This window comes from Plectrocnemia conspersa, unplaced genomic scaffold (assembly GCF_051122295.1).
Source record: "Plectrocnemia conspersa isolate PC_06_02 unplaced genomic scaffold, ASM5112229v1 ptg000001l, whole genome shotgun sequence".
Taxonomy (NCBI): Eukaryota; Metazoa; Arthropoda; class Insecta; order Trichoptera; family Polycentropodidae; genus Plectrocnemia; species Plectrocnemia conspersa.
Window position 1 is genome coordinate 25,978,236 of NW_028277165.1, and position 26,236 is coordinate 26,004,471.

General features: G+C 31.6%; 4 protein-coding genes across 6 annotated transcripts; 3 read left to right on the forward strand and 1 right to left on the reverse strand.

The window, feature by feature from the left end:
* Positions 1-1,063: 1,063 nt before the first annotated feature.
* LOC148239434 (glycogen debranching enzyme) lies at positions 1,064-12,253 on the reverse strand. Of its 3 annotated transcripts, none has more exons than XM_088205883.1 (8): positions 12,149-12,253; positions 10,121-10,293; positions 6,850-7,128; positions 6,579-6,789; positions 6,371-6,508; positions 6,089-6,307; positions 5,905-6,017; positions 1,064-5,839 (listed from the first exon to the last, which is right to left on the reverse strand). In XM_088205883.1, the coding sequence occupies exons 2-8, from the start codon at positions 10,291-10,293 to the stop codon at positions 2,155-2,157; spliced, it is 4,818 nt and encodes a 1,605-aa protein (XP_088062009.1). In that variant the 5' UTR covers positions 12,149-12,253; the 3' UTR covers positions 1,064-2,154. The 3 variants fall into 3 exon arrangements, with proteins under 3 accessions (XP_088062009.1, XP_088062017.1, XP_088062001.1); XM_088205891.1 differs by lacking the exon at positions 12,149-12,253 and adding an exon at positions 12,046-12,115; XM_088205875.1 differs by lacking the exon at positions 12,149-12,253 and adding an exon at positions 10,382-10,605.
* A 1,638-nt stretch (positions 12,254-13,891) lies between these two features.
* Positions 13,892-16,133, forward strand: LOC148239435 (uncharacterized). Its single transcript, XM_088205933.1, has 5 exons — positions 13,892-13,939; positions 14,085-14,149; positions 14,218-14,293; positions 14,353-14,435; positions 14,513-16,133. Exons 1-5 carry the CDS (start codon positions 13,921-13,923, stop codon positions 15,581-15,583), a joined length of 1,314 nt encoding a protein of 437 aa, XP_088062059.1. The 5' UTR covers positions 13,892-13,920; the 3' UTR covers positions 15,584-16,133.
* Positions 16,134-17,146: 1,013 nt separating this feature from the next.
* LOC148239436 (uncharacterized) lies at positions 17,147-21,581 on the forward strand. The gene is made up of 9 exons (XM_088205947.1): positions 17,147-17,198; positions 17,376-17,440; positions 17,500-17,575; positions 17,652-17,716; positions 17,782-17,832; positions 17,910-18,168; positions 21,123-21,187; positions 21,249-21,324; positions 21,389-21,581. Exons 1-9 carry the CDS (start codon positions 17,180-17,182, stop codon positions 21,505-21,507), a joined length of 795 nt encoding a protein of 264 aa, XP_088062073.1. The 5' UTR covers positions 17,147-17,179; the 3' UTR covers positions 21,508-21,581.
* Positions 21,582-23,555: 1,974 nt separating this feature from the next.
* On the forward strand, positions 23,556-25,845 carry LOC148239437 (uncharacterized). Its single transcript, XM_088205919.1, has 5 exons — positions 23,556-23,611; positions 23,926-23,990; positions 24,056-24,131; positions 24,204-24,283; positions 24,361-25,845. The coding sequence occupies exons 1-5, from the start codon at positions 23,593-23,595 to the stop codon at positions 25,501-25,503; spliced, it is 1,383 nt and encodes a 460-aa protein (XP_088062045.1). The 5' UTR covers positions 23,556-23,592; the 3' UTR covers positions 25,504-25,845.
* Positions 25,846-26,236: the final 391 nt, after the last annotated feature.

Here is a 26,236-nt window from a genome sequence, read left to right on the forward strand (position 1 = left end):
GGAACTAATATCTCTATATAGTTTAAAAAATCGGCATTTCGGTAAGAAAAGGGGCCACGGTTATATTATATGTATATATGGTTACGTTATATGTATAATACGTATATATATATATATATATATATATATATATATATATATATATATATATATATAAATAAATAAAATAAGTATTTTTTCATAGATTTTATTTAACATACATTTTTATATAACATTTAGTAAAGATTTCAAATTATTATGTTTTTTTAATTTTTTTCTATAGAAAAATAACCAGAACATAATTTATATATTTAACAAACTATTATTAATATCAAGAGTGAATAAGCGAAATCCAGCATTGTGACATTCACTTTATGTGAACAAAATAAAGCATCTGAACTCTTTTAAAACAATATCAAAATATCGATTTATTCTAAAAAAAATTGTTAGAATCACACTTATATCACACATCATGGTTTTGCACCTAATATTAAAAAATCTCAAAAAAGCAAAATCTAAAAATACATGATAATATGGCACATTTGGATAAATACATTAAACATTTGTGAATATCTTTATGTAGATATGGTTAGCGAACACATTAGAAAGCACATCTTTAGTTGCTCAACTTGAAAAATACATAACGTAAAACGAAATAAGAGATAGGACTATGAAAGAAATGGTATAGCCTATAATAATGTGAATCATCAGCTTTTGGGCCTTCTTCGAAGCTATAATTTTATTCTTCATGCGTTCCTCGTGCAAGTTTTGAATCAGCAAAAATGGCTCCATCACCAACAACTTGCCTTTTTCGTGATAAGAAGCCGATGCAACATCGTTAAAATTGCCACTAAGCTTGGAACTAAATTCATTATTAGCTTCTAAGAAACTAGTGCGACTTAAATTATTTTTACGACTTTCGTTAATGAAAGTCTCAGCGTACGGTTGTACCTGATCAAAGTTCACCTTCTTCTTGTCCGCTTTGTAAAACTTTGATTCGTTCGACGCCAAGTTTGTGATCGAAGTTTGACGACCGCTCGGTTTGTATACTTTTTCAAAGATGTTTACTTCGTAAGCTTTGCTCTTTTCATAGATTGAATTCTTCCATCTCAACACTAAATCTTCATAAGACAGTGCAAAATCGGGTATGGGAAATTTGGACACAAATTCCTTATTGCCGTAAATTTGTCCATAGGAGTTATTCTTCTTGAACTGCTTCCTCTTTGTGTTCATCTCGTAGTTTGTAAACTTTCTGTATGACAGTGATCCTTTATCGGACAGTCGATAATTGAATTGTCGTCGCTCGCTATATAAAAGCGAATGCAATTGATTATTAGTATCGTTTAGCTTAAAATGCGAATAAGCATAGTCATCGTAGTCCATCATATCTTTGCTATTTAATATATCTATTGCAGGTTTATAACTCAAAAACGTAAGTCTATTTTTATCAGAAAATTGATATCGTCGATCGATGTGTTGGTATAATCCGAATCGATCGAGTGTGCCGCAATTTTGAAAGTATGGTTGGATAGAACAGTTTGTGAATATCGGCATGTAATGCTTGGTTAGTACATCTTCTGCGTTCCACTCATTTTTTTCCCAAAGCAGCAGGTTATCGTAATTATTAGAATTTCTAGAGAATCTTTTATAAAGCAACGATGCATCTAGATCGCTAGCTACGAAGCATCTTAATGGCAGTATTTTAGTTTCTAATATATGATTGTAAATAAAATATCTATCGCTATAAACGACAGTAGAGAAACTAAAAGAATAGTTATAATGGTGGACCAATTTATTGTAGATGTGTTTGGAAGCGTTTTTGGCTGCTTTATAATGCCTCTGAAATGTCGATGAGGTTTTTTCCAACTCAAACTTGGAATTACAATCTCGTGCGTCCAAAAATTTGCGCTTCTTTCTAAATCTGAAGATGTTACAACCTCGTTTGTTGCTTTTCTTCTTATAATAACTTGAGTATTGGTCTGCCTTTTTTTTATTTTTTTTATGATCTTTTACATCAAATTGAAAATACGGTTCGGAATACAGATGCTCTATATCGCTCAATTCTAATTCACTGCTGTTTCTGCTTAAATCACCAGACTTCTGCTTTCTGTAATATTTACTTATAGATATATCGCGAGGATATGGTACAATGTGGACTACGATGCGATTTTTACGTCAGTTGTCTTCAGGGGTGAGAACCACTGGTTGTTTGCTCTCCCACTGCCGAATCTCGTATAAGACTTCCAGCACGCAAGCGTTGCTCCAAGCTTGAGTGCGACAAGAATCGCGACAGAACGATCCCGAGCTATTCGTCAATTCGGGTAAACCTCTCCACGGAGTGCTTTGAATCTCGGCTAAATGTTTCGATAGCACGCGATGAGTCTCGGCTATCGTCTTCCTCAAGCAATTATTTTCTTGAGCGAAATGCAGTCGTGCGCGCAAGTAAAATCCTATGGGCCACACCCATTCTGGTCCTTGATGATAATTAAAACCGTGCGCCACTTTAGGATCGGTGCTTTGATTGGAATTATCATAATCGCCGCAATAAGCCCAATCTTCCGGGTCGAGAGTCTTCATTCCTAAAGGTCCAAGCAGTAGAGTTTTCATATTGTTGAGAGCGATCCATGCATGCTGGGGATCAAACAGCTCCGGAGCGACGACCATAGCTATCGGGAAGTTGCATCTAAGCTGATGATCGGCCCATTCTTGCGTTGCTCCGTAAGAATCTTTATAGATTCCTCTGCGGTGAATCAAATCTGGTCTAATATCGTTAGCGGCCGGAGACGAATTGATCCAGAAGAAACGCTCAAAGTTTTGCTGTATTTTATCAGCCCATTGAGCGAACGTCCACGAAGTGACAGCGCCGTCTCTGTGCTTCCGTTGCACTCCAGAATACGGATATTTGCCATTATTGTGCATGATAGCCAGCCATGTGACCACAGCTTTCGACAAGCCTATCAATTCGATTGCGCTGCCGTCTCTGGGAGTGGCCGGTTTACCTCTAGTTCCGGCGGCGTCCGAAGAACCCATTTTGTCCATCCACGTTCCGCAATTAGCGTCATTTCCGCCGAACACAAACCCAGTTTCTGGGTGAACACCGGCTTGGACGTTAAAGCCTTTATCCGACATGTGGGCGTCGATCGTTCTTCCGGCGTTTCTTTCCCTATATCCGATCCCTTGGAAGTGGACGTTCAGAGCTTCTTGGATTACGTCTTGCAGTGATTGATCTACTTGACCCGGTCCGCAAGGTTGCGAGTCGTCTTTCGGGAAAATGCGAGACACAGGATCTTGTAAAATTGAGTAACCTTGAGGAGTATCGATGCAGTAGCAACGGATGCTATAAAGCCACCACCATATGGCATCTCGGCAATTGTAGCGTGGGTTCTTACCGCCGTCTAAAAGATTAGGTATGAGACCGTGACGCAAGCATGAACCGAAAGCTAAAATATGCTGGCGGGCTTCTTGATATCGTCCGGTGAGGAGGAACATGCCTCTTAAAGCTATGAAAGTATCGCGACCCCAACATCTCATATATCCGGATGTGAAATGAGGTAAACCTGCAGATAAAGTTGCTGGATTTTGCGGTAAGAGCGGCGAAGCGATATTAGGCGACATGGGCGGAAGCGATACAGATTTTACAACACCAGCACATTGAATACTTCCGAGAGCTAGACTTTTTTCAAACGACGTACCTAATTTGATAAAATCGGCCATTTGTGCAAAGCTAGCCTTAAGCAATAGATTATAGATGCCAGTGATCATCATGTCGAAATAGCAAGGTATTAAGAATCTTGGTATCTCTTTCAACGGCTGGAAAGATGATTGAAACCACCTGCATAACTCAGATAGATTCGGATGCCTCTCGAGCCTTTGCCAGATGTAATCGATCATCCAATTGCCTTCTCTGAGATTATTGCAAAGCGGATGACCGAGATCGTTATTCGGGCGTATTTCGCTCAACAGAGAAACGAATCCTTGCAGACCGCAATAAAACAACGGCCCCGAGCCTGGAATATCGTAAACTCCGGATCCTCCGTTGTCTTTCTCTTCTTGATCGCAAACGTACAAACAGACGTTCATATCGGCTAAGCTCAAACGGGGGAGTATTGAAGTTAGACCGATTTGATTGAGAATTCCTTCATATGGTAAAGTATGAAAAGCGTCAGCGTATTGATAAAGCTTATGGAAAGCAGACTTAATTTCTTCCTGTGTGGACACTCTGATAGCGACTATGGATCCTGGTACAAAATCCTTAAACTCTAAAACAGTATAAGCTCCCTCGTGTCTTTCGTGACCCGTGAATGTCATCGATTGATTGAGTTGAATGTTTTGCTTGATGATCGTCTCATATTCGTTCAATCCGTTTAAAAACGTATGATGTTTAGAATATGCCCTTGGACTTTGGAATATTGATCCGCCCGATTTGGAATCGACATGTCTTAAGCTCGCCTCCAAGATAATTTCGTCCAATTTACCTTCAAATCGTAACGGTTTAATAGACCTTCCGCCATAATTCTGATTCGGCTGCGCGAAAGCTGTGAAAGCCACCAATATGACGGTCTGGTGTGTTCTAGGATTGTGCCTAGTGACGGCCACTATATCAGGATCCATCTGATCGACGTACACTTGATCGTAGCCTTTGCTTCCGAGTTCATAATGAAGATGATTGAGAGCCTTTTTGGCTGCAATAATGCCTGATTGATGATTCACTTGCATCTGTAAAGAATCTATCGAAGAAGACATTCCATATTCTGCAGCCCATTCCATGTATTGTCGGACTTCGTCAACGACGTGGATGTGATGCGGTACTAATTCATCATATCCTCTACTGCTGCCTGAAGCGCAGCAAGCCATCGACACTAAAGCGGCGGACGGTAGCAAGTCATAAACGGATCGTTTTTCAACTGGAGCCGGATTATCGTGAGTCAAATCTAAGAACAACGCGTGTGCAATGGAAGGCACAAGAGCTCGCCTCGGTGGCAACATGAATGCTCCAGCAGGTTTTCCGCCGTATCTATATACTAACCTTCCCAATTCGTGGCTATCCCAAGCAGACAGTGCTTCTCTGATCAACGACGTAATACCCAAACGGTTCACAAATATATTATCAGTCTGATCTGAATTCGTAAAGAGCTCGGCTGCTACGTATAAATCTGGTTTTATTTTACGCGCGCAATCCAATAAATATTCAGCTACTGGTAGAGGAGTTGAATGACAGTTGTCCAATCTGACTCCGTCGAAAATCTTAGCTGTCATTTCAACGTATTCCCTCATGTGTTTCCATAAGAAAGGAACGTCTTCCGGTTTATCGCCATATCTCAATTTCACGCTATCGCCCCATGCGATTAGCTCTCTCCTAATATACACGTTTGCAGTTCCGTCTTTTACGTTAGCGAAATCCTTCAGAGGATCAGCGTTCATAACCCATCCGTTATGTGCCATCAAAAATCTAGCGTCTAGCGAGTACATCTTGGCTTCCATTTCTTTCATATTACCAATAGCTCCGTGAAACGTGAAATATCTCGGAACTAGTGGATTTTTCTCGGTAACTTCTTCAATCTTCGGTCCGTCGGATTGTATGCGGAAATATCTCATTCCGGCTATGCAATTATCGACGGCGTACGTCAAATGCGACTGAATTTCTTCGACCATCTTCTTATTGAGAGCGTCCAGACACGCCTTGAATTCTTCGCAACATTTCTTCAGACGAGTATCTTCATCGAAGCAATCGGATCTATAGACATTATATAAATGAAGCGCCAATTCCATATCTACGCCCGACTTCATACGTCTGTATTGAGAATCTTGCACAATCTTCAACTCTTCTTTTTCTTCCACTGATGCTGTGACTGGTGGTACTCTGATTAAATAAATGAATAATAAATAAAACTGTATTTATATACTGTAATTTATATTAAAACATACTTATTTCTGGCTAGCGTATGGAAATCTTGTACCAATTCGTTCACATTACTAATGTATAGTTCGTGTAGTTTTACTTCAGGTAGCAGTTGACTCAATAACAAATTTTTAATTGCCTGTAAATAGTATCGGTTAATAAAGTATTCATTTTAAATATCATCATAAAAAGCATATCAACGATATTTACATCCAAGTGCTGCGTTTGATTGACTTTACTCGGAATTCCCCAAGATTCGTAGTCTCCGCGTCCGACGTCTTCGGTTAATTTTGCCAAAACTGCATCTAGCAAGAACGCCGGTTTCAAATGAGGACAGTTGTAAACGTTGTAAGTTGCTTCAGGATGTTCCAGCAGCCACGGAGACTCGTTTGCAGTGTGATTCAACACAATGTCGCATATAGAAAGTACCTGATTTAACATAGATTATAATTTATATTTAATTTACAGTACGTTAAAGACATAACAATGCACCTTCCACTCATTACGCATCTTATTCGTCAAGTTCTCCACATCCATGTACGTAATTTCCCTTCCAGCTTCAATGCTAAACAATGGATTCAAACGCAATTGATCAGAAACACTGTAACTAGAATTAGATCCTCCTAGTTCCTACAAAAAAAAAGCAAATTATGAATTACCATTATGTATGATCATTGAGAATAACAAATAATTTTCATACCTGAATCGGTGTAAAGTGTATCATATTGTAACCGGATTCTTTAGCCACGCGTAATTTACCCTCCCAAGAATTGAACGGTCCCAAAGATTTGGAGAGGACGGTTTGACATTGGATGCAATCGAGCGGTAGCCAATCGTGACTGTTTCTTCCAAAGCGGAGAGTTGGAGAAACGTGGAAGAATCCAGATCCTTGAGGTCCAATAGTTGTGCCACTAATAAAAACGACCATGTTAAACTGTGAGAATTGTACAATTATTAAAAACTATACTGACTTGTTCTCGTAGATGAAGTAGAAGTGGTAGCTTCCAGCTTTGTTCACGTTCAGCTCGCAGTATATGTCGGTGTCTTGGACGACAATGCCAGTTCCCATGACGGTGGGCGGAAACGCCGGATTTTCGGGATTCGAACGGTTCCATGGCAGAGTGTAGTATTGGTTTCTTATGAAGTCGCTCTGCTCATTTCCTTGATCGGGATAGTTACAGTAGACTAGGACTTTGTGTCCCATTAGGCTTGGCCCGGGATACAGATGCAGAGTCCATCCTTTCTCCAATCTGAAAGTGAATGTGAACAAAATATAGAAGTAAGTAAAATCATCAGCTAGAAAAACCACTGTACTACTGAATTTAAAGAAAGACGATATATATTAAATTTATTTATTTCTAATATTTTCGTTAATTTATTTTATATATTTTTTATGTATTATCCGGCTTTTGTAGATTTGTTTTATATCAATTCAGAGGCTCTCAATATTTTTTACAAAATAAATATAAATTATTTTTTGTTATGTTCATTTATAACATACTCTTTAATTTATTGGTATAATTTTCTATAAAAATCATTAACAGTTAATCAAATTAAAAAAAATATTGAATAAATATAATATTTTTTATTTTATTTATTTATTATTTTAATGTAACTATATAACTATCTGGGGTACCTTAAAACAGTGAGAGATGGACCACCGTACGGCGATACCGCAAAAAAGGGTAAGACTCGTTATTATAATATAATTATTTTTGGAAAATATTTTAGAAGTTGCTCTATGATATTTGGTTTCTTTATATTACGATTTATTTAGGTTGATAATGTAATTGATTGACACTACTGAGAAACGGTTGTGGGGTAGTTGCCAAAAATAATAAAAATATTTATAGAATTGCTAATGAGAATTTTTTATACATTTCTGGGGTTTAAAAATTAAAACAGTCAGTGAGTTATAATATGATTAATATATGTATTTATTGCTTTTATATATTTTTCAATTTCGTTTAGATTTTTTAATACCTGTTATTTAAACATTTATTAAAAAACAAGTTTTTTAAATTTAAAAAATATATTATGTAAAAAATAACTACTTAAGCAAGGGATCGAATAGTTATTTTTTTCGTTCCAATTCAATTAAAAAATATCAATTCTGTTCCGGTTTTCGTTCTGGAATAAATATCGGTTTTTACGGTTTTCGGTTCAGCTCCAAGTGATTATTTTTTAAATGTTTTTATTTGTATTAAAAATTGATTTTCTATTACATCTTAAAACATTTTATTTCTTCTATTGTTTATAAGAACATTTTTTTTTGGTTCAGCTCCGATTTTTGTTACATTTGAAAAAGTTTCTTGTTGTTATCTGGATTATTTTATATGTCGTTTTAATCAAAATAAGTCCAGTCGAGTTAGTTTAATTCTGATTCATAAACATAAGCCCAAATGAGAAGAGGACATATCCAGAAATAAATAATTTTACGTATTTCTGAAGACTTTTCTATTGAAAAAATAATGATAAATATGTTCAAACCAGGGGCGGGCGGTAAAATACTTTCCCTCTCGATCGCTCGCGTAAATGAGAGATAAGGGCATGCTGACCGTATGCTCATTGTCATTTAACATGCAAGCGATCGAGAAGGAAAGTCTCACTGCCCGCGCCTGGTTCAAACATATATTTCCACAGAGAACTGATCTGTGGGAATATTATGCTTAAATTCTAATTATTGTGCATAGTTTTTATTATACATAATTATTTTTCAGAAGCCATGAGCGATTAATAAGATGACTACGCCGAAATGGAACCAAACTTATTCAGTTAAGTAACCGCCTGCTTCATAATCATTGTTACGCGATCGCCATGACAAATCCCAGAATATCACAAGATAAAAAATACGTTTTATTAGAGTTTGTGTGGTTTGATCCACATAAACTTTCAATCATCGTACATAATACAAAATATGTATAACATGTTTACGGTTAACACGTACCTGGTTTATTTGCAATTCGAATAATTATATTAAATCGGTAAGTCAATGGAAAATACTTTGGATAATAACGCAGTGACAGATATCATTGCGTTATCGACCATCTTTTTTTTATATTAATTATTTAGATTATATTTTATGATTAATCATTGTAAGCTCTTAAACTTAAAAAAAAATAACATTATACACACATTCGATAGTGAGCTTTGTGTATTTTGTTTATTTATGTACATAGTAACTATTTTCTAAGATCATGTGTCTCCAAGAAAATTTAAAATAATTAAATTCTTTTTTCTGATTGGTAGGAACAAAAGAGAACTACGATTATGCAATAATAGGCCTTATGTATATGTAAATAGATACTATTATTCCATAGCAGGTAGCTATTAACAATTTTTTATAAATAATAATTAAATTATTAGCTCCACTACCTCCTCACCTATTCTATACTCCTGGTAGATTATGACAAAAAACCCGTACAAAAACGGTAGTTTGAAGCGTTTTTTCTTTCTGAATATGCTTTGACGCGACTCTTGAGGTGTTTTGCAATAAATAGTTTTCCTAATAATTAAAATAGTAAATTAATTGTCAGCTACCTTCTCACTCATATGTACTCCTGGTAGATTATGACAAAAAACCCGTACAAAAACCGTTTCGTGTGTCGCAAAATGGTTGTTTGAGGCGATAATTTTTTAGGATATGCTTCGAAGCTACTTTTGTGATTGCAGGAATTAAGAAAAAACACCTTTATCAATAATTAAAACAATAAATTAATTGTCTGCTTCACAGACCGACTAATGAGAGATTCGCTAAGGAACGTGTTGCCATTCACCGCCGTCACGTCAGTGTTACCAGAGTGCCACCTAATTTTTGGCATAATGAATAAATAAGTCTCACAATAAAATATTTAATTTATCATAAAATCAATTTAACCTAAAAGTAATGTTTTGTTAAGTTAAACAGCAACGTGCTAATGCAATAGGTGAAGACAAGAGACTACAAATATTGTAATAAAATAAATTTGTAATAACAGGATGAATAAATCAATTACATATAATGAATACATATTGAGTTTGGGTCTATCCCGAGCAGTGTTTTAGTGGTCTAAAATATTTTTATGTCTATTATATTTAAGTTACATTATTGCATAAAAATAGTAGAGTTTAAAAATAATAAAATGTCTTTAATCAAATTATAAATGGTAGCATTTCTCAGAAAAATCTCATAGTATTTATTTATTATTATTATTTTTTACTTTAACTGCATTTTGTATTAATTATAGATATCATTTGTCTTACCTAAACAGTGAAGAATCCAAATGTTCTCCATGGTTCAAAGTCAACACCCTCACTTGATTTCCTTGTTGTTGTCTGGTGCTCAACAGAGCTGGTGACGATTGAGGAGCAGGTATCTTTGTGCCGAACATTATTGGACTGGTGCGCCCTCGATGTTCGCTCAAGTCGACCTGCATCTGATAGACGAGCATAAACAAATCATTATTTCAAGATAAACATAAACACGACTCTTGTTGTGATACGTGTGTATTTTTCTTAACTTACTTTACTAAATGAATGGTTTGACCTCATACTGAATGTTCAACAATAGTCCGATTAAAAAATATATGTATTTACTTCATCGCGGGTTAAAACGCAAAGCACTGTTTTACAACACAAATTACGGACTTGTAGTGGGAAAAGTTGTTGGGCAAGTCCTTTTATTAACATCAAAGTCACTCAGTTGTGAAAAATAAGGTTCTCAAAGTGTTTTTGTAATGTTGTTATATAACTTTAAATTTCGCTATCGTTTAAGTGAGAGATAATATGTCAATTAGACAGTAATTATATGCTGATGCTACAGAAGGCTCGGGTCAAGTATAAGATAATATTAAAGTATTTATAGCTTGCTTAATAAGTTTATCAGCTTTGGAGCTCTAAAATAAATTATATATAATTATATTTTTATTGCTTAGTTTTGAATTATATTGACGTAAGAAACATATTTTTCCTAGGTCAAATGAAATAGTGGATTCAGTGAATGCTTATTATGTTGCATATACTGTTACCAAAAAATTTAAAAATAACATTCTCCAGATTATGGATAAGATATCATTAGTTTTGCTTCCGCATCAAAAAGTATTTTTGAGTTATGATACTTGAAAACTTATTTAAGAAATTGTATGAACAAGAAAGAGACATTATCACATATTATAAATGGGATATATCAGTTTTTGTGGACACGGTAACTGCTAGATAACTACAACTAACGACTTGCCGGATAATAAAAAAAATAAAAAATGTAATTTCATTAAAAATAATTCTACAGCAAAAAGTGAAGAGCAGATATGTTTTTTAATACAAATTAAAGCAACTTTTTTTTAATCATATGTATGTGGAATATAATATTTGTATGTGGAATATATATAGGTTTAAACAAATTTCTATAAAGCTTTTCTAGAAAATTGAGCTTACAAATATTTCGATTAAGTTTTTTAGCCAACTTGATTCACCATCATGTTTTAAAATTCCGGATTGCAAAAATTAAAAAAATCCATTTAAAATAATCTTAGAGAAAAAAATATGAAGGTCAAAAGTGTTATATAATAGATATTATAATAAAATATTTTTATGTACAGAAATTTTACTAATTATTGCGGTCTTTGTCGGATCAGATAGATTTTATTGGCAAACGCTAGTGGTTTAAGTATGATTATTATTTGAGCAACCGTTGAGAATGCGTATAATATATCTTATAGTTCTTACATGTTATTAAATAAAAATATATTATTAACACATATAAGTTTTAAATTATACACCAGCGAATGTAATTTGATGTGATGCTTTTGTATTCATTCTACATTTTATACAAAGCAGTTCACAATGCTCATACAGGTTTTCTCATTGTCTCCTACGAAATGCAAACTTGTAATATGGTATTGTGTTACATACGGTAGCTGCTCTAAATTAAAACACTTTTTGACACGTTATAAAAACGTGATCGCGAATTTGAATAATTATATAATATTTTTTTATTCGCCTCGTTAATAATTTCTTATCACTTCATTTGCGTAACTCAATAGATTGAACAAGCGAATTATTCAATCATTATTAAACATTGAATTCAATTATACTGTTTTATTTTAATTGTTAAGTGCATAACAGTACAATATGTGAATGTTTACAATATAAAATCGTGTTTGACACCAAATTGCATTGAAACTACTCACATTATGTATGAATTTATTGTATATTTGCTTGTGTAACGATTAAAAGTATTAATCGACTGTATTACCGCTTAGTTTAAAGAGAAAGTATCAGCGATTGACTTACCAATATTCCGGCGACATGAATGAAAGGTCACCTTGACGTTCAAACTTGACGTTTACGGCTGTCAATAAATACAGGTGGCGCCATTTTCAAACGTCGGCCTTCTTCGGCCAAATACAATTTTAAAAATTGCAATAACATTTGAAAAAATTAGTGAAAATATTTTAATAAAAAATATGGACTCTTTAATATATTTTTTTAATTCATTAAACTCTCAGATAAATAGATAGACATTTTTATAATCCTACGTTAGAGTTAGTGAATGTTGCAAAATTAGTGTTTTACCTATTTTATAATTATAATTAGCTAATATGTAATTAAAAAACGAATAAATTAATGAAATTGTTTTAAAAAATATTAAATGAGCAATAAAACAATAACCAATTCAGTCACCATTTTATATTGCCACCTAAAACGATGTAAATTGTTATGTAATATATTATAGGTTATTTAAATTTAATTTAATTATACATTAGGAAATTGTAAAGGAGTTTATTAACTAATCTTTTCATAAATATATCAGAAAACAATCACCCACCTCGCAGACATTTTTGCCATCTTTAACTCATTGAACCTCGATTCGCCGATCTGTTACGACACTATCGTGAATCAAATCGATGTTTTCAGTGGTATTAATTGTAGACCTTCCACTGCATGTTTCATATTTTCATTCACATATTTAAATTTAGTTGCTTTTTCAAGTGTTTTCCCTGAGTGTTTTTTAGAGGCAAAAACAATCTTTTTTGGACACAAAGGAACCCATAAACAAAGTGTCAAAGCACGTCATTATTATCATTGTAATTACAGATAATCCATACTCTTTTGTGCATTATGGTTACGTTAACAATTGGCCATTGGGCGACCGAAAAATACCAATAAAATTTAACCCTTGCTTTATTAAAAGTAAATTTCATTCTTTTAAGGCGAATATATGCACGCAACAATTGGTTAAATGATATCTGTATGGTTGGATTCACTGGAGACCTTCTCAACATACGGTACAAAAAGCCTTACTCCAAGAGACGCCATAACTCACGGCATAGAGCGCAAAAAACAATTATTCCTTCTCAGAAGCTAAAAATCGACGCCAAAAGCAATAAAATCGCGTCGTTACCATCGTAGGAGAAACGTTAGGTACCGAGTGTTTCTATTGCAATGGCGCCGACACGATTTTATTGCCTTTGACGTGGGTTTTTATCTTTTGAGAAATGATAATTGTTTTTGCGCCCTACAATTGAACAAAATTTGGTTTGAATATACTTTGACTAACACTCTTATATCATAAATCCATAGTAAATCAGTAAGGATAGCTATCATATTCTTAAAACATAGTGTAATATCCAATTGCGGGCAAACAATAGAGCAATATGCAAGATGCGACGTCTGTCTGTACCTCTTTTTTCTTTAAGAGATGAGATGGCTTAATTTATATTTTGGACATAATGAAAGTTTTAAAACTAGAATTAGTCTTAGAACTTTTATCATCTAGGTTAGATTTGGGTTAGATTAGTGTTATTTATAAAATATCTTTTACCTCGCTCGTATGGACTTGCGTTGCATTGTCAAATCTGTTTTATTTTCTATGCGGGTAAATAACTTTTATTTGTGCAAAATACAACGCACGAATGTGGATTGAAAAGAAAATGGTAAAAATAAATTATTTGATATTTGTTAATAAAAAACATTTAAATTGGGACATTTTTCGCCATGCTCGATAGTTCGGCATATTTGGTTCAAACGTTTGTAATGAATAGAACTGTCAACTCGACGTTACAATGGCGACTATCAAAACCGGTACATATACAATTTTTTTTGATTTTGATCATAATGGTTGTTTAAAGTTTTGTTTTTTTGATTCAGCTAATATTACTTTCTTGTGAAATAATTTGTGTTCAATTTGATACGAAACATTTTAAGTTAATTATATATCTTGTTGCAGAAATTGACATCGAAAACGACAAAGAAACAACTTATTCCGTTAACATGGTTCAATGTAAAGTTGAGGTAATGAAACATAATATGCATCACTTGATAATGTACATATGTGGCTTAAATATTGTTTTTTTTTCTAGTATTTAAATGTAAAACGCGAATACGAAAGTATCGATGATACACACAAAGGCAGCGTAGATGACATGTTCGAAATAGGTTAGATATATTCGATAATTCTGCTGTTACATTTAAACATTTCAATTGTATGGTTTCAGAAACACATGATGTCAAAGATATACTTAATGCGAATATTATCAGTGTGGACGTTTCATCTGACAAAATTTATAAAGCCACCAAAGTAATAGTCGAATAGATTTCGATTGCTATGTATTTTGATATTTAAAACTTATCTAACAAATAAAATTTTAATTTTAGAAACATGACAGAGAAACATCTACCGGAGTTCAAAGTATTCCTGATGGTTTTTATAAATTTGAGTGTAGTAAATGTGGAGAAGGCTTCCAAACAAAATCTATTTTTTCGCAACATATGTTGACCCATAACAATTTTCGGGATTTTGAATGTGATAAATGTGGAAAAGCTTTCAAATATAAAAGTAGACTTTCAGAGCATATGAAAATTCATAGCAATGTTCGTGACTTTAAATGTGATAAATGTGGAAAAAAATTCAAATACAGAATCTCACTTTCACAACATATGCAGACTCATAGCGATGTTCGCGGCTTTGAATGTGAAAAATGTGGAAAAACATTCAAAAGTAAATACAGTCTTTCTAATCATATGCATACTCATAACAATGTCCGTGATTTTGAATGTGAAAAATGTGGTAAAGCATTTAAAACAAAATCCAATATTATAGGGCATATGAAAATTCATAGCGAAGTAGTTAACTTTGAATGTGAAAAATGTGGAAAAATATTCAAAACTAAAGCTTTACTTTCAATACATAATAAAACTCATAGCGACGTTCGTAATTTTGAATGTGATAAATGTGGAAAAGTATTTAAAACAAAATCCAATCTTTTATGGCATATGAATACTCATAGTGACGTTTGTGACTTTGAATGTGGAAAATGTGGTAAAACATTCATAACTCAATCAAATCTTTCATACCATATGTTAATTCATAATGACGTTTGTGACTATGAATGTGGAAAATGTGGTAAAGCATTTATAACTAAATCCAATCTTGCATATCATATGGTAATTCATAGAGATGTTCGGGACTTTGAATGTAAAATATGTGGTAAAGCATTCAAAACAAAATCCAATATAACAGGGCATATGAAAACTCATAGTGATGTTTGTGATTATAAGTGTGAAATATGTGGAAAAGCATTTAAAACTAACTCCATTCTTTCAAAACACATTCAAATTCATAGCGATGTTCGTGACTTTGAATGTGAAATATGTGGAAAAGCATTTAAAACCAAACCCTATCTTTCACGACACATCAAAACACATCTTAATGCTTGTAGATATTAAAATGATAATAATTATGACTCCTACCTTTTATGAATAATATAAATATTCAGATAAAAGTTCTCATCTTCGATTGTATTATGTGCACTCTATGATGTATACCGAAAAGAGTGAGTTTTTGAGTACCGAATCTCTGTTCCTTTATTTAGTGAAAAAAATAGCTTTATGAAAAATTATGATTTTTTAATTTTTCAATTATCAATCATTTTTTAATGTGTATATATTACACAGCACAGTAACGCGTAAATTTATTTGACTCATAAGATAATGGTTAACTGTAACATATATTAAGATCACCAGATTTTAAAAATATAAAACCGGACCTTTTGAAAATATCATAAGAGAACAATAAAATAAAAAGGTCATTTATGTATTTTTATTATGACCAAAACTTCGCGACACTTTGGTAACACTGGCGTGACGGACACATTCTCTTGGCGAATATTGGCGGGCTTGCAACGCCGGCGAGACCTAGTGCACCGTCCACTTATTATTATATAAACAACATGTAAACGTAAATATATTTCAATTAAATACTATTGCAGCGGCTCAATCTGTGTCTAATTATCACCCGTCACTATCCGTAGTTAGGTGTGGGAGCTAAAAAATGTTATTTCAGAAATTTTTGTTCCTAGGTCATTTGAGGAGAAATTGCTACATGAGCTCAAAAAAGTACCTATTTGGAAATTTTTGTTCAATGAGGAGAAAGAAAGACAAAAAGATGACAAATAAGGGCAAAAGAGGAGAAAGGAGGACAAAAAATTTGAGGGGGCAATACTCAATGAATACGTCTGATCACCTTACATATATAAAATTTATTTTACTTGTGAATAATAACGCTGATACTATGACGTTTAAACAATAATAATTTCTCCGGCAATTAGGAGTCGTTAATATAAGATACGGATAGCAATTAATCACCTCGATAATCATCCATAAAATTTGAGGTGATCGATTGAAATTATAACTAATAATAGTAATTTAATCCGTTCTCCCAGTCAAAATAGAAAATAAAAGAATCGTGGGGAAATCTGAGATTCGAATCCCCGACATTACATTATGAAATCATACACTCGAACTACTGATCTATCGATTGTTATTGGCTAATTGACCAAATCATGTCGCAAGCTATACGGCATGTTGTATGAATATGTATATTATAAATAATACAAATATGTACTGTATATTTAGCCAAATAGTACCAAGTGAGAAAAAAAATACATTGAAAATGTTTCGAATAGCTTTACTTATATTCGGCGTGGTATTTATTTATTTCTTGTTAATAACACTCAAAAAATTGTAATAAAATTCTAGCAAATTAAAACACCAATAAATTTAATTATTAAAACAAATCAAATTAAGCTGTAAATGTGATGTAATACATATTTTTAACTCTTACTATTTTTTTAGTCATTAAAACACAATATCTTATTATTGAAAAATTTACCAAGGAAGAAGAAAATCGATTAAATAACAAAAAAAATATTATTTATTTGATATAATGGATCGTTTTCTAATTTATCCGATATGCTCGATAATTCGTGGTCTTTGGACTAAACTTATATTATAATCGGAACTGTCAACTTGACGCTGACTACAATGGCATTTGTCAAAATCGGTATTATGTTATGTTTTCTGATTCTAGTAATATTTTACAATAAAAATGAAGAAAGTAACCTTAAGGGTTTGCTTTTAAGCAAATATTACTTATTCAAAATGATTTTTGTTCAGTAGGAAACGAAACATTTTACATCTTACTGAATTCTATTATTTAATAAAATATTTATTTTTGTAGAGGCTGACATCGAAAAAGAATTAGAAACGGTTGAATTATTTGACACGGTACGATGTAAAGTTGAGGTAATGAAACATAATATGCCACACTAATGCATGTGATCTAAAATATTTATTTTTTATAGTTCATAAATGTAGAGCCCAAATACGACAGCAGCGAACATACAGTCATAGAAGATATGGACGACATGTTCGAAATAGGTTAGATATACTTAATAATGTAAGCTGTCACATTTGAATATGTATCAATTATTGCCTATTTTATGTATGGTTTCAGAAATGCACGATGTTAAAGATATACTTAAAATGAATACTATCAATGTAGACGTAATACCCACCAAAGTAATATTTAAATAAGTATTTCCATATTTAAACAATCATTCTAACAAATACATTTTACATTTTAGAATACTATAGGTGTGGAAGTTTTATCTAACCAAATTTACAACGATAACAAAGTAATAATCGAATAAATATTAATTTTCATGTATTTTGATATTTACAACTCATCTGATGAATACAATCTCATTTTTAGAAACCTGGAGTAGAAACATCTTTCAGAGTTCAACGTATGCATGAGGATTATTACAAATATGAGTGCCGTGAGTGTGGAAAAGCTTTCAGATATAGAAGCAAATTTACAGAACATATGAAAATTCATAGCGACGTTCGTGACTTTGATTGTGATAAATGTGGAAAAGCATTCAAATTTAAAATCACACTTTCAAAACATATGCAGACTCATAGCAATGTTCGTGGCTATCAATGTGAAAAATGTGGAAAAAAATTCAAAAGTAAATCCAATCTTTCTATACATAAGAAATTTACTCATGAAAATATTTGTGACTTAGTTGTCTTTGAATGTGATAAATGTAGAAAAACATTCAAACGTAAATCCTTTCTTTTATTACATATTCAATATCATAGCGATGTTCGTAACTTTGAATGTGATAAATGTGGAAAAACATTCAAAACAAAATCCAATGTAACAAGTCATATGCTTACTCATAACAATGTTTATAACTTTAAATGTAAAACTTGTGGAAAAGCGTTTAAAACTAACTCTTCTCTTTCAACTCATATTCAAATCCATAGTAACGTTCGTGACTTTGAATGCGATATATGTGGAAAACAATTTAAAAATAAAAATAGAATTTCTATACATATGAAAATTCATAAAAAGGTTCGTGATTTTGAATGCGAAAAATGTGGTAAAGCATTCAAAACAAAATCCAATCTTAAAGAGCATATGCAAATTCATAAAGAAATATTTGGATTTAAATGTGAAAAATGTAGCAAAACATTCAAAACTAAAACCTTACTTTCGGGACATATTAATGTAACTCACAGCAATGTTCGTAATTTTGAATGTGATAAATGTGGAAAAGCATTCAAATCGAAATCAAATATACTTGGACATTTGAAGAGTCATAGCAATATTTGTAACTTTGAATGTGAAAAATGCGGAAAAGCATTTAAAACTAGCTCCAATCTTACAAAACACTTTCAAATTCATAGTGACGTTCGTAATTTTGAATGTGAACAGTGTGGAAAAGCATTCAAAAGTAAATACGATATTTCTACACATATGCGTACTCATAATAATGTTCGTGACTTTAAATGTGAAATATGCGGAAAAGCATTTAAAATTAAAAGAGCTCTTTTAGAGCATGCTAAAACTCATAGTGATGTACGTAAATATAATTGTGTAGAATGTCCAAAAGCATTCAAATATAAATCTGTACTTTCAATGCATATGTTAACTCATAGATATATTTAGTGACTCAAGACTTTGAATCTGAAATATGAAAATATTAAAATAAAAAATATTTAGACGAATATTTTGTACTTTCATATAACCACAAAGAATATTAATTTGGTTTTTGTAGTGATTGGTTTTAGTTCGGGGAGCATTACTTATACCTGTTGACTAAGAATATTGGATAATAAGGTTAGTAAAGTTACCTCCCGTCCGTGATATCAATATAGTTGGCTATGTAGAAAGTCAGCGGGACCAGATTTTATGAGCTCATTAGGGACTCTATTTCAGCCTTTTCCAGGATTTTTTTTCTTCAATTCGTCTACAAACTATAAATTATCTGTGGTATATGAGGAAATTTCTCCTATAACACGATTTTCTCACAATTTTATGCAATGCATAAGTTATTAAGAGTTATAAGTGAATCTACTGTGTATACAATTGTATGTAATTTTTAAGTGTATATAGTAAACAAGCAATTAAATATTCATCTAAGTTTCAAAACATGTACCTGAATTAAAATTATCGAATTTTCAAAATTCCATCAAAATATTATCGAATTTTCAAAATTCCATCCAAGTTTCAAAATTATCGAATTATTTGAATAATACATATAAATATTACAGAGCCAGTACACATTTCCAATTTATATGTTTTAATTCTGTACGTGTGGGCATTTTAATTATTAAATACTTTTTACTTCATGTTTTTTTTATTATTAACTATGAATTCCTCAGTACAACACAAGTAAACATATAAAAAGTGCTCGCAAATAATTTTTACAAACATTTTCTCTATAAACAGTAGCTATGCCATAATAATAAACTAAGGTAATAACTTAGATTGGGATAAATAATGTAATATAACTAGGTAGTAGTCCTTCTGTTTTTTAAACTATTATGTATTTAAAATTATGATTAATAAAGAGATGGTAATTTTTATTTATTTTTATTTATTTAAATATGTTTACATGTGCAAGACAGAAAAAAAATTAGACGACATCTACTTGATTGCCTAGGTGTATATCAATCACTTAAAAATGTTCCTGATGATCTCGATACTTATTTGTGAGCCCCTCTAGTTTTTATTGGAGTATGTCAATATGTTTTTAATTTGGTTCATACATATGCTCAAATACATCAGTCATGTTCCCAATTTTGATCGACCTGATGTAATCTTCGGGAGTTCGGGCATGCTTTGATTGAAGCTCAAATAATCTAGCCAAAATTTTGCCTTGGGAGAGCCAACGTATTTGAGTATAAATAATAAGTTTCGTTTTCTTATTCTATTTCTTCGCAGAATATTTTTTTAAAAGTTGCGAATAAAATAAATATCACAACATTAAACATTAACTCTTCATCCTAAAGAAAAGTAAAGATATTAAAAATGTTTCATAATACATTTTCAATATTATAATAAAATAAGAAAACGTTTTAATGTTGAAATTTATATTGCTTTGGAAAAATATATACTTAATATTTGTGATAGTCTTTGTTAGAAAAATAAAAAATACATTGTATCATTATTACCCTTTCATTATATCCTAAAATAATTGACGTGTGAGTAACTTGTATGAGTAAAAAAAAGCTGGTTAATATCATTAAACGATCAGAAAAAAAAATTGGTTGTTATAATTTTAAGTATAAATTATTTGAATTTAATTAAAAACTTTTATTATTAATCGATATGAATCTCAAGTGTTTTTAATTTTTCGATTTCCGTCATGTTTGACAATTCGTCGTATTTGGACCAAACGTTTGTTATGAAAATAACTGTCAACTCGCTTTCGAAGCAAAAATGACGTCTATTAAAAACGGTATTATTTTGTTTTTATTATTTAAAATTAAAATTAATAAAAAGTTTTAACGTTTAGCGTTTCAGCTAATTAATGTTAATATAACTTATCCGTAAAATTTATTTATGCTCAGTTGGAAACGTAACATCATACATATTTATAATTCAGAGTTAATTATGTATTCATCTTTGCAGTTTCTACTACAGAAAACAACAAAAATACTTTTGCTTCCGTTGACATGATTCAATGTAAAGTTGAGGTAATAAAACGTAATATGCAACACTTGTTAATGCATGTGTTTTAAATACTGTTTTTTCTAGTATTTATATGTAAAAGGCGAATACGATAGCAACGATGATATATACAAAGACGACGTAGATGACATGTTTGAAATAGGTTAGATATACTTGATAATAATGCTGTTACATTTAAACATATTTCAATTATTATATGTTTTCAGAAACACATGATGTCAAAGATATACTTAAGGCGAATATTATCAGTGTTGATGTTTTATCTCACCGAATTTACGAAGCCAACATAGTAATAGTCATAGATTTCGGTTCCTATGTATTTTAATATTTAAAACTTATCTAACAAATAAAATTTAAATTTTAGAAACCTGAAAGAGAAACATCTAACGGAGTTCAAAGTATTCCTGATGATTTTTATAAATTTGAGTGTAGTAAATGCGGAAAAGTCTTTAAAATAAAATCAATATTATCACGACATATGCTAACCCACAATAAAGTTCGGGACTTGAATGAATGTAATAAATGTGGAAAAGCTTTTAAATTTAAAAGTAGACTTTCAGAGCATATGAAAGTTCATAGCGATGTTCGTGACTTTAAATGTGATAAATGTAGAAAAGAATTCAAACACAGAATCTCTCTTTCACAACATATGCAGACTCATAGTGATATTCGTGGCTTTGAATGTGATAAATGTGGAAAAGATTTTAAATTTAAAAGTAGACTTTCAGAGCATACGAAATTTCATAGCGATGTTCGTGACTTTGAATGTGATAAATGTAAAAAAGAATTCAAAAACAGCTTCTTGCTTTCACAACATATGCAGACTCATAGTGATGTTCGTGGCTTTGAATGTGAAAAATGTGGAAAAACATTCAAAAGTAAATACAGTCTTTCTAATCATATGCATACTCATAACAATGTCCGTGACTTTGAATGTAAAAAATGTGGTAAAGCATTTAAAACAAAATCCAATATTATAGGTCATATGAAAATTCATAGTGAAGTAGTTAACTTTGAATGTGAAAAATGTGGAAAAGTATTTAAAACTAGAAAATACATTTCACAACATATGAGAATTCATAACGAGGGTCATGATTTTGAATGTGATAAATGTGGAAAAGCTTTCAAAATTAAACCCACACTTTTAGCGCATATCAGAACTCAGCGATGCTCGTAACTTTAAACGTAAAGAAATGTGTAAAAGCATTAAAATATTGGTGTTTTGAAACAGAAAAAAATATATATATATATATATAGACGAATCTTCTGCATTTTTGTGTATGAATTCGGCCACATTAAAATAAAAACAATACATTTTTGTAACATACTCTATAATAGTAATTTATAGAAATTAAATTGCCTCAATTACTGTATATATTGTATCAATTTGTTATAGTTATAAAATACAATTTAAAAAGAAATACAAATTGTTAAAATAATACATAGTTTGTACGTTATTTAACCAATTGCAATTAAATTACAAATGTTCCTACAGAAGTTGAACACTAGTTTGGTGTTTTTACTCGTACATTACAAAATGCATTTTAAGCTATTTGTGGTTCAATATATTACAGCTTACACGCTACCTATTTGTCAGAGACGTCATTTGGGAAAGGGAGTAGATGGGGCATTTACCATTTGAATTTGGGCAGAAAAATGCATGTCATGTTATGAAATATTAAGAATCAATGAAATCGAAATATTAAAAAAAAACGACCACTGACTGGCCAACTTTCCCGTTCTCGGTTTATCCTTCAAGGTCATTTCAGTAAAATTATACCGGAATACATTTTCACCACTAGATATATATTTTACCAGTTTAATTATAATTTATCTGGCAGGTAGTAGTAAAATGATATTATTTCAACTTTATTTACATGCAACGTATACATGTTACAGTGAATGTGTATTTTTCAGAAAAATTATATTTTCCCTAATGAAGTTCAAAAACATTTTCACCAGAGATATATGTATATTTCTACTAGCGAAAATATAATTTAACTGATGGCCTTAGTGATATTATATACTGCTCTAAAATATCTGTGAAACTCAATATGACAGTTGCGAAACGTCCATTCGCTGTTCAAGTCCAAACCTAATCTACACAAATTTACCAAACCCAACTTGATTTAATAAAAAATTCTAAAACTAATTATAGTTTTAGAACCTTCATTAGGTCAAGTTAAAAATACAAACTATACCGACTCATCTCTCAGGGGAAAATAAGCGGAAAAATATTTATCATTTATCATGTAACCCCCAATGTGGATTGGAAACTATTATTTATATTTAAAATTTATATTTGTGAAATCCTTTTTAATTTCCCTATTTTCCGCCATGCTTGATAATTCGTCGTATTTGGACTGAATGTTTGTTATGAAAAGATCTGTCATTTAGGCGACCAGTTACAATGACGTCTATCAAAATCGGTATTATTTTCTGTATATGCTCAAAATATAATTATTTAAATCTGTGATTTCCAAACTTTTTCGACTCTCGGTAGCCTTGCAAGTCCGTGTTTTCCCAAGGTGCTATATGGCAATTTTTAACGAGTAATTTTTTGAAAAATAGCAAAGTTACTCATTAAAAATTGGGCGCCGTGGCGTACACTTTGGGAACATCTAGCTTTAAGGGATTGTTTTTTAATTTATATTATTTCTCCATCAAAATTATATTTGTTTTTTTTTTGGAAACAAAACATTAAATAACATTTAACTACTTATTAAGATATTCACCTTTGCAGAAGCTGACATCGAAAATGACATAAAAACAGTTGTACTAGTCAACACGATTCAATGTAAAGCCGAGGTAATGAAACGTAACTTGCAACACTTGTTAATGTATGTGATTTAAAATACTATTTTCTTTTAAAGTTCTTAAATGTAAAATGCGAATATGACAGCAGCAAATATACATCCATAGACGACGTAGATGACAGGCTCGAAATAGGTTAGACATATTTAATAATGTATACTGTTATATTTTAATATATTTCAATTATTGATTATGATACGGTTTCAGAAACGCACGATGTGAAAGACATACTTAAGATGAATACTATCGATGTAGACGTTTTATCCCACCAAATTTACATCTCCAAAGTAATAATCAAATAGTTTTCGATTTTGACATATTTCTATATTTACAAGTCATCTGATGATTAAAATTTAATTTTTAGAAACCTGAAACAGAAAAATCTACTAGGGTTAAACTTATGAATAATGATTATAATAAATTTGAGTGTAGCTTGTGTGGAAAACTATTCAAAGTAAAACACTATCTTTCACAGCATATGCAAACTCATAGCGATGTTCGTGATTTTGAATGTGATAATTGTGGAAAAGCATTCAAAACCAAAAGGGATCTCTCAAGACATATTGAATCTCATAGAGATGTTCGTGACTTTGAATGTGAAAAATGTGGAAAGGTATTCTTAACTAAAAGGTATCTTTCACAACATATGAAAACTCATAATGTTCGTGACTTTGAATGTGAAAAATGTGGGAAAACATTTAAATATAAACACATTCTTGTAAGACATAATCAATTTCATAAAGATACTCATACCTTTGACTGCGAAACATGTGGAAAAGTATTCAAAACTAAAAGATATCTTTCACAACATATGCAAACTCATAGTGAGGTTCGTGACTTTGAATGTGAAAAATGTGGAAAAGCATTCAAAGCCAAAGGTGATCTTTCAAGACATACCGAATCTCATAGTGACGTTCTTGACTTTGCATGTGAAAACTGTGGAAAAGTATTTACAACTAAAAGATATCTTTCGCAACATATGAAAACTCATAATAATGTTCGTGACTTTGAGTGTGAAAAATGTGGAAAAACATTTAAATATAAACACATTCTTGTGAGACATAAACAATTTCATAGTGACGCACATGTGTTTGAATGTAAAAAAAGTAGAAAAGCATTCAAAATCAAAAGAGTATTTTCAACACATACAAAATTGCATAGCGATATTTGTGATTTTAACTGTGATAAATGTGGAAAGGTATTCAAAACTAACAGATATCTTTTACAACATATGCAAACTCATAGCGATGTTCGTGACTTTGAATGTGAAACATGTGGAAAAGCATTCAAAGCCAAAAGAGATCTTTCAAGACATACTGAATCTCATAGCGAAGTTCGTGATTTTGAATGTAAAATATGTGGAAAAGTATTCAAAACTAGAAGATATCTTTTACAGCATACAATGAATACTCATAACAATGTTCATAATTTTGAATGTGAAAAATGTGGAAAGGCATTCAAATATAAACACATTCTTATAAGACATATCCAAATTCATAATTGCTGATGACTTGACTTTCATCAAAGGGGGCGGCTCTTCGTCGACATGGCTAGCTTATCGCACTACAAACATGCCGAAAGCACCTCAGAGGAAAGAATGGGTTGAAATCATAAAAATATAACATTGGAGAACCATAAACATGTGCAATATTGATATCATTTAAATATGTGCAATATCGATAATCATTATTTTAACGTGCTTTCAAAATTTATTAATAGTTTACAGCTATAGATGCTATTGTTTGTATGAATAAGTCAGTTTTCAAACGATGCATTGTTTATCTTTTTAATGTTTGAAACATATTTTTTATGTTATATTTTTATAAATAAAGTACCAAACCAGATGATATATTTTATGTTATTATTTGTAAATAAGTACATTTACTACATCAACACTAACAAATGTGTGGTGACGGATTGGCAATTAGACACAGGCTAGCTTATGCAGATGATTTATTTTGTAGTTGAAGTTTGTGTTATGTATTATAGTTAATAAGTCTTTCCATTGCTGCTCCACATTGGTGCTGCCAGTCTAGCTCCATTTTTGCCAATTGAATCGGCCTCCACAACATAATTAATTGTTTAAACTTAATATGCAATAAGATAATTTTATATTAAAGACTTATGAAAAAAATATCATACATATTAATTAAAGATTCAGAAACGACATGATATTCCAGTAGTTGTATTATTTGAGATGCTAGAAGATAATTAAATTTGAATTTTACTAAAATTAAATT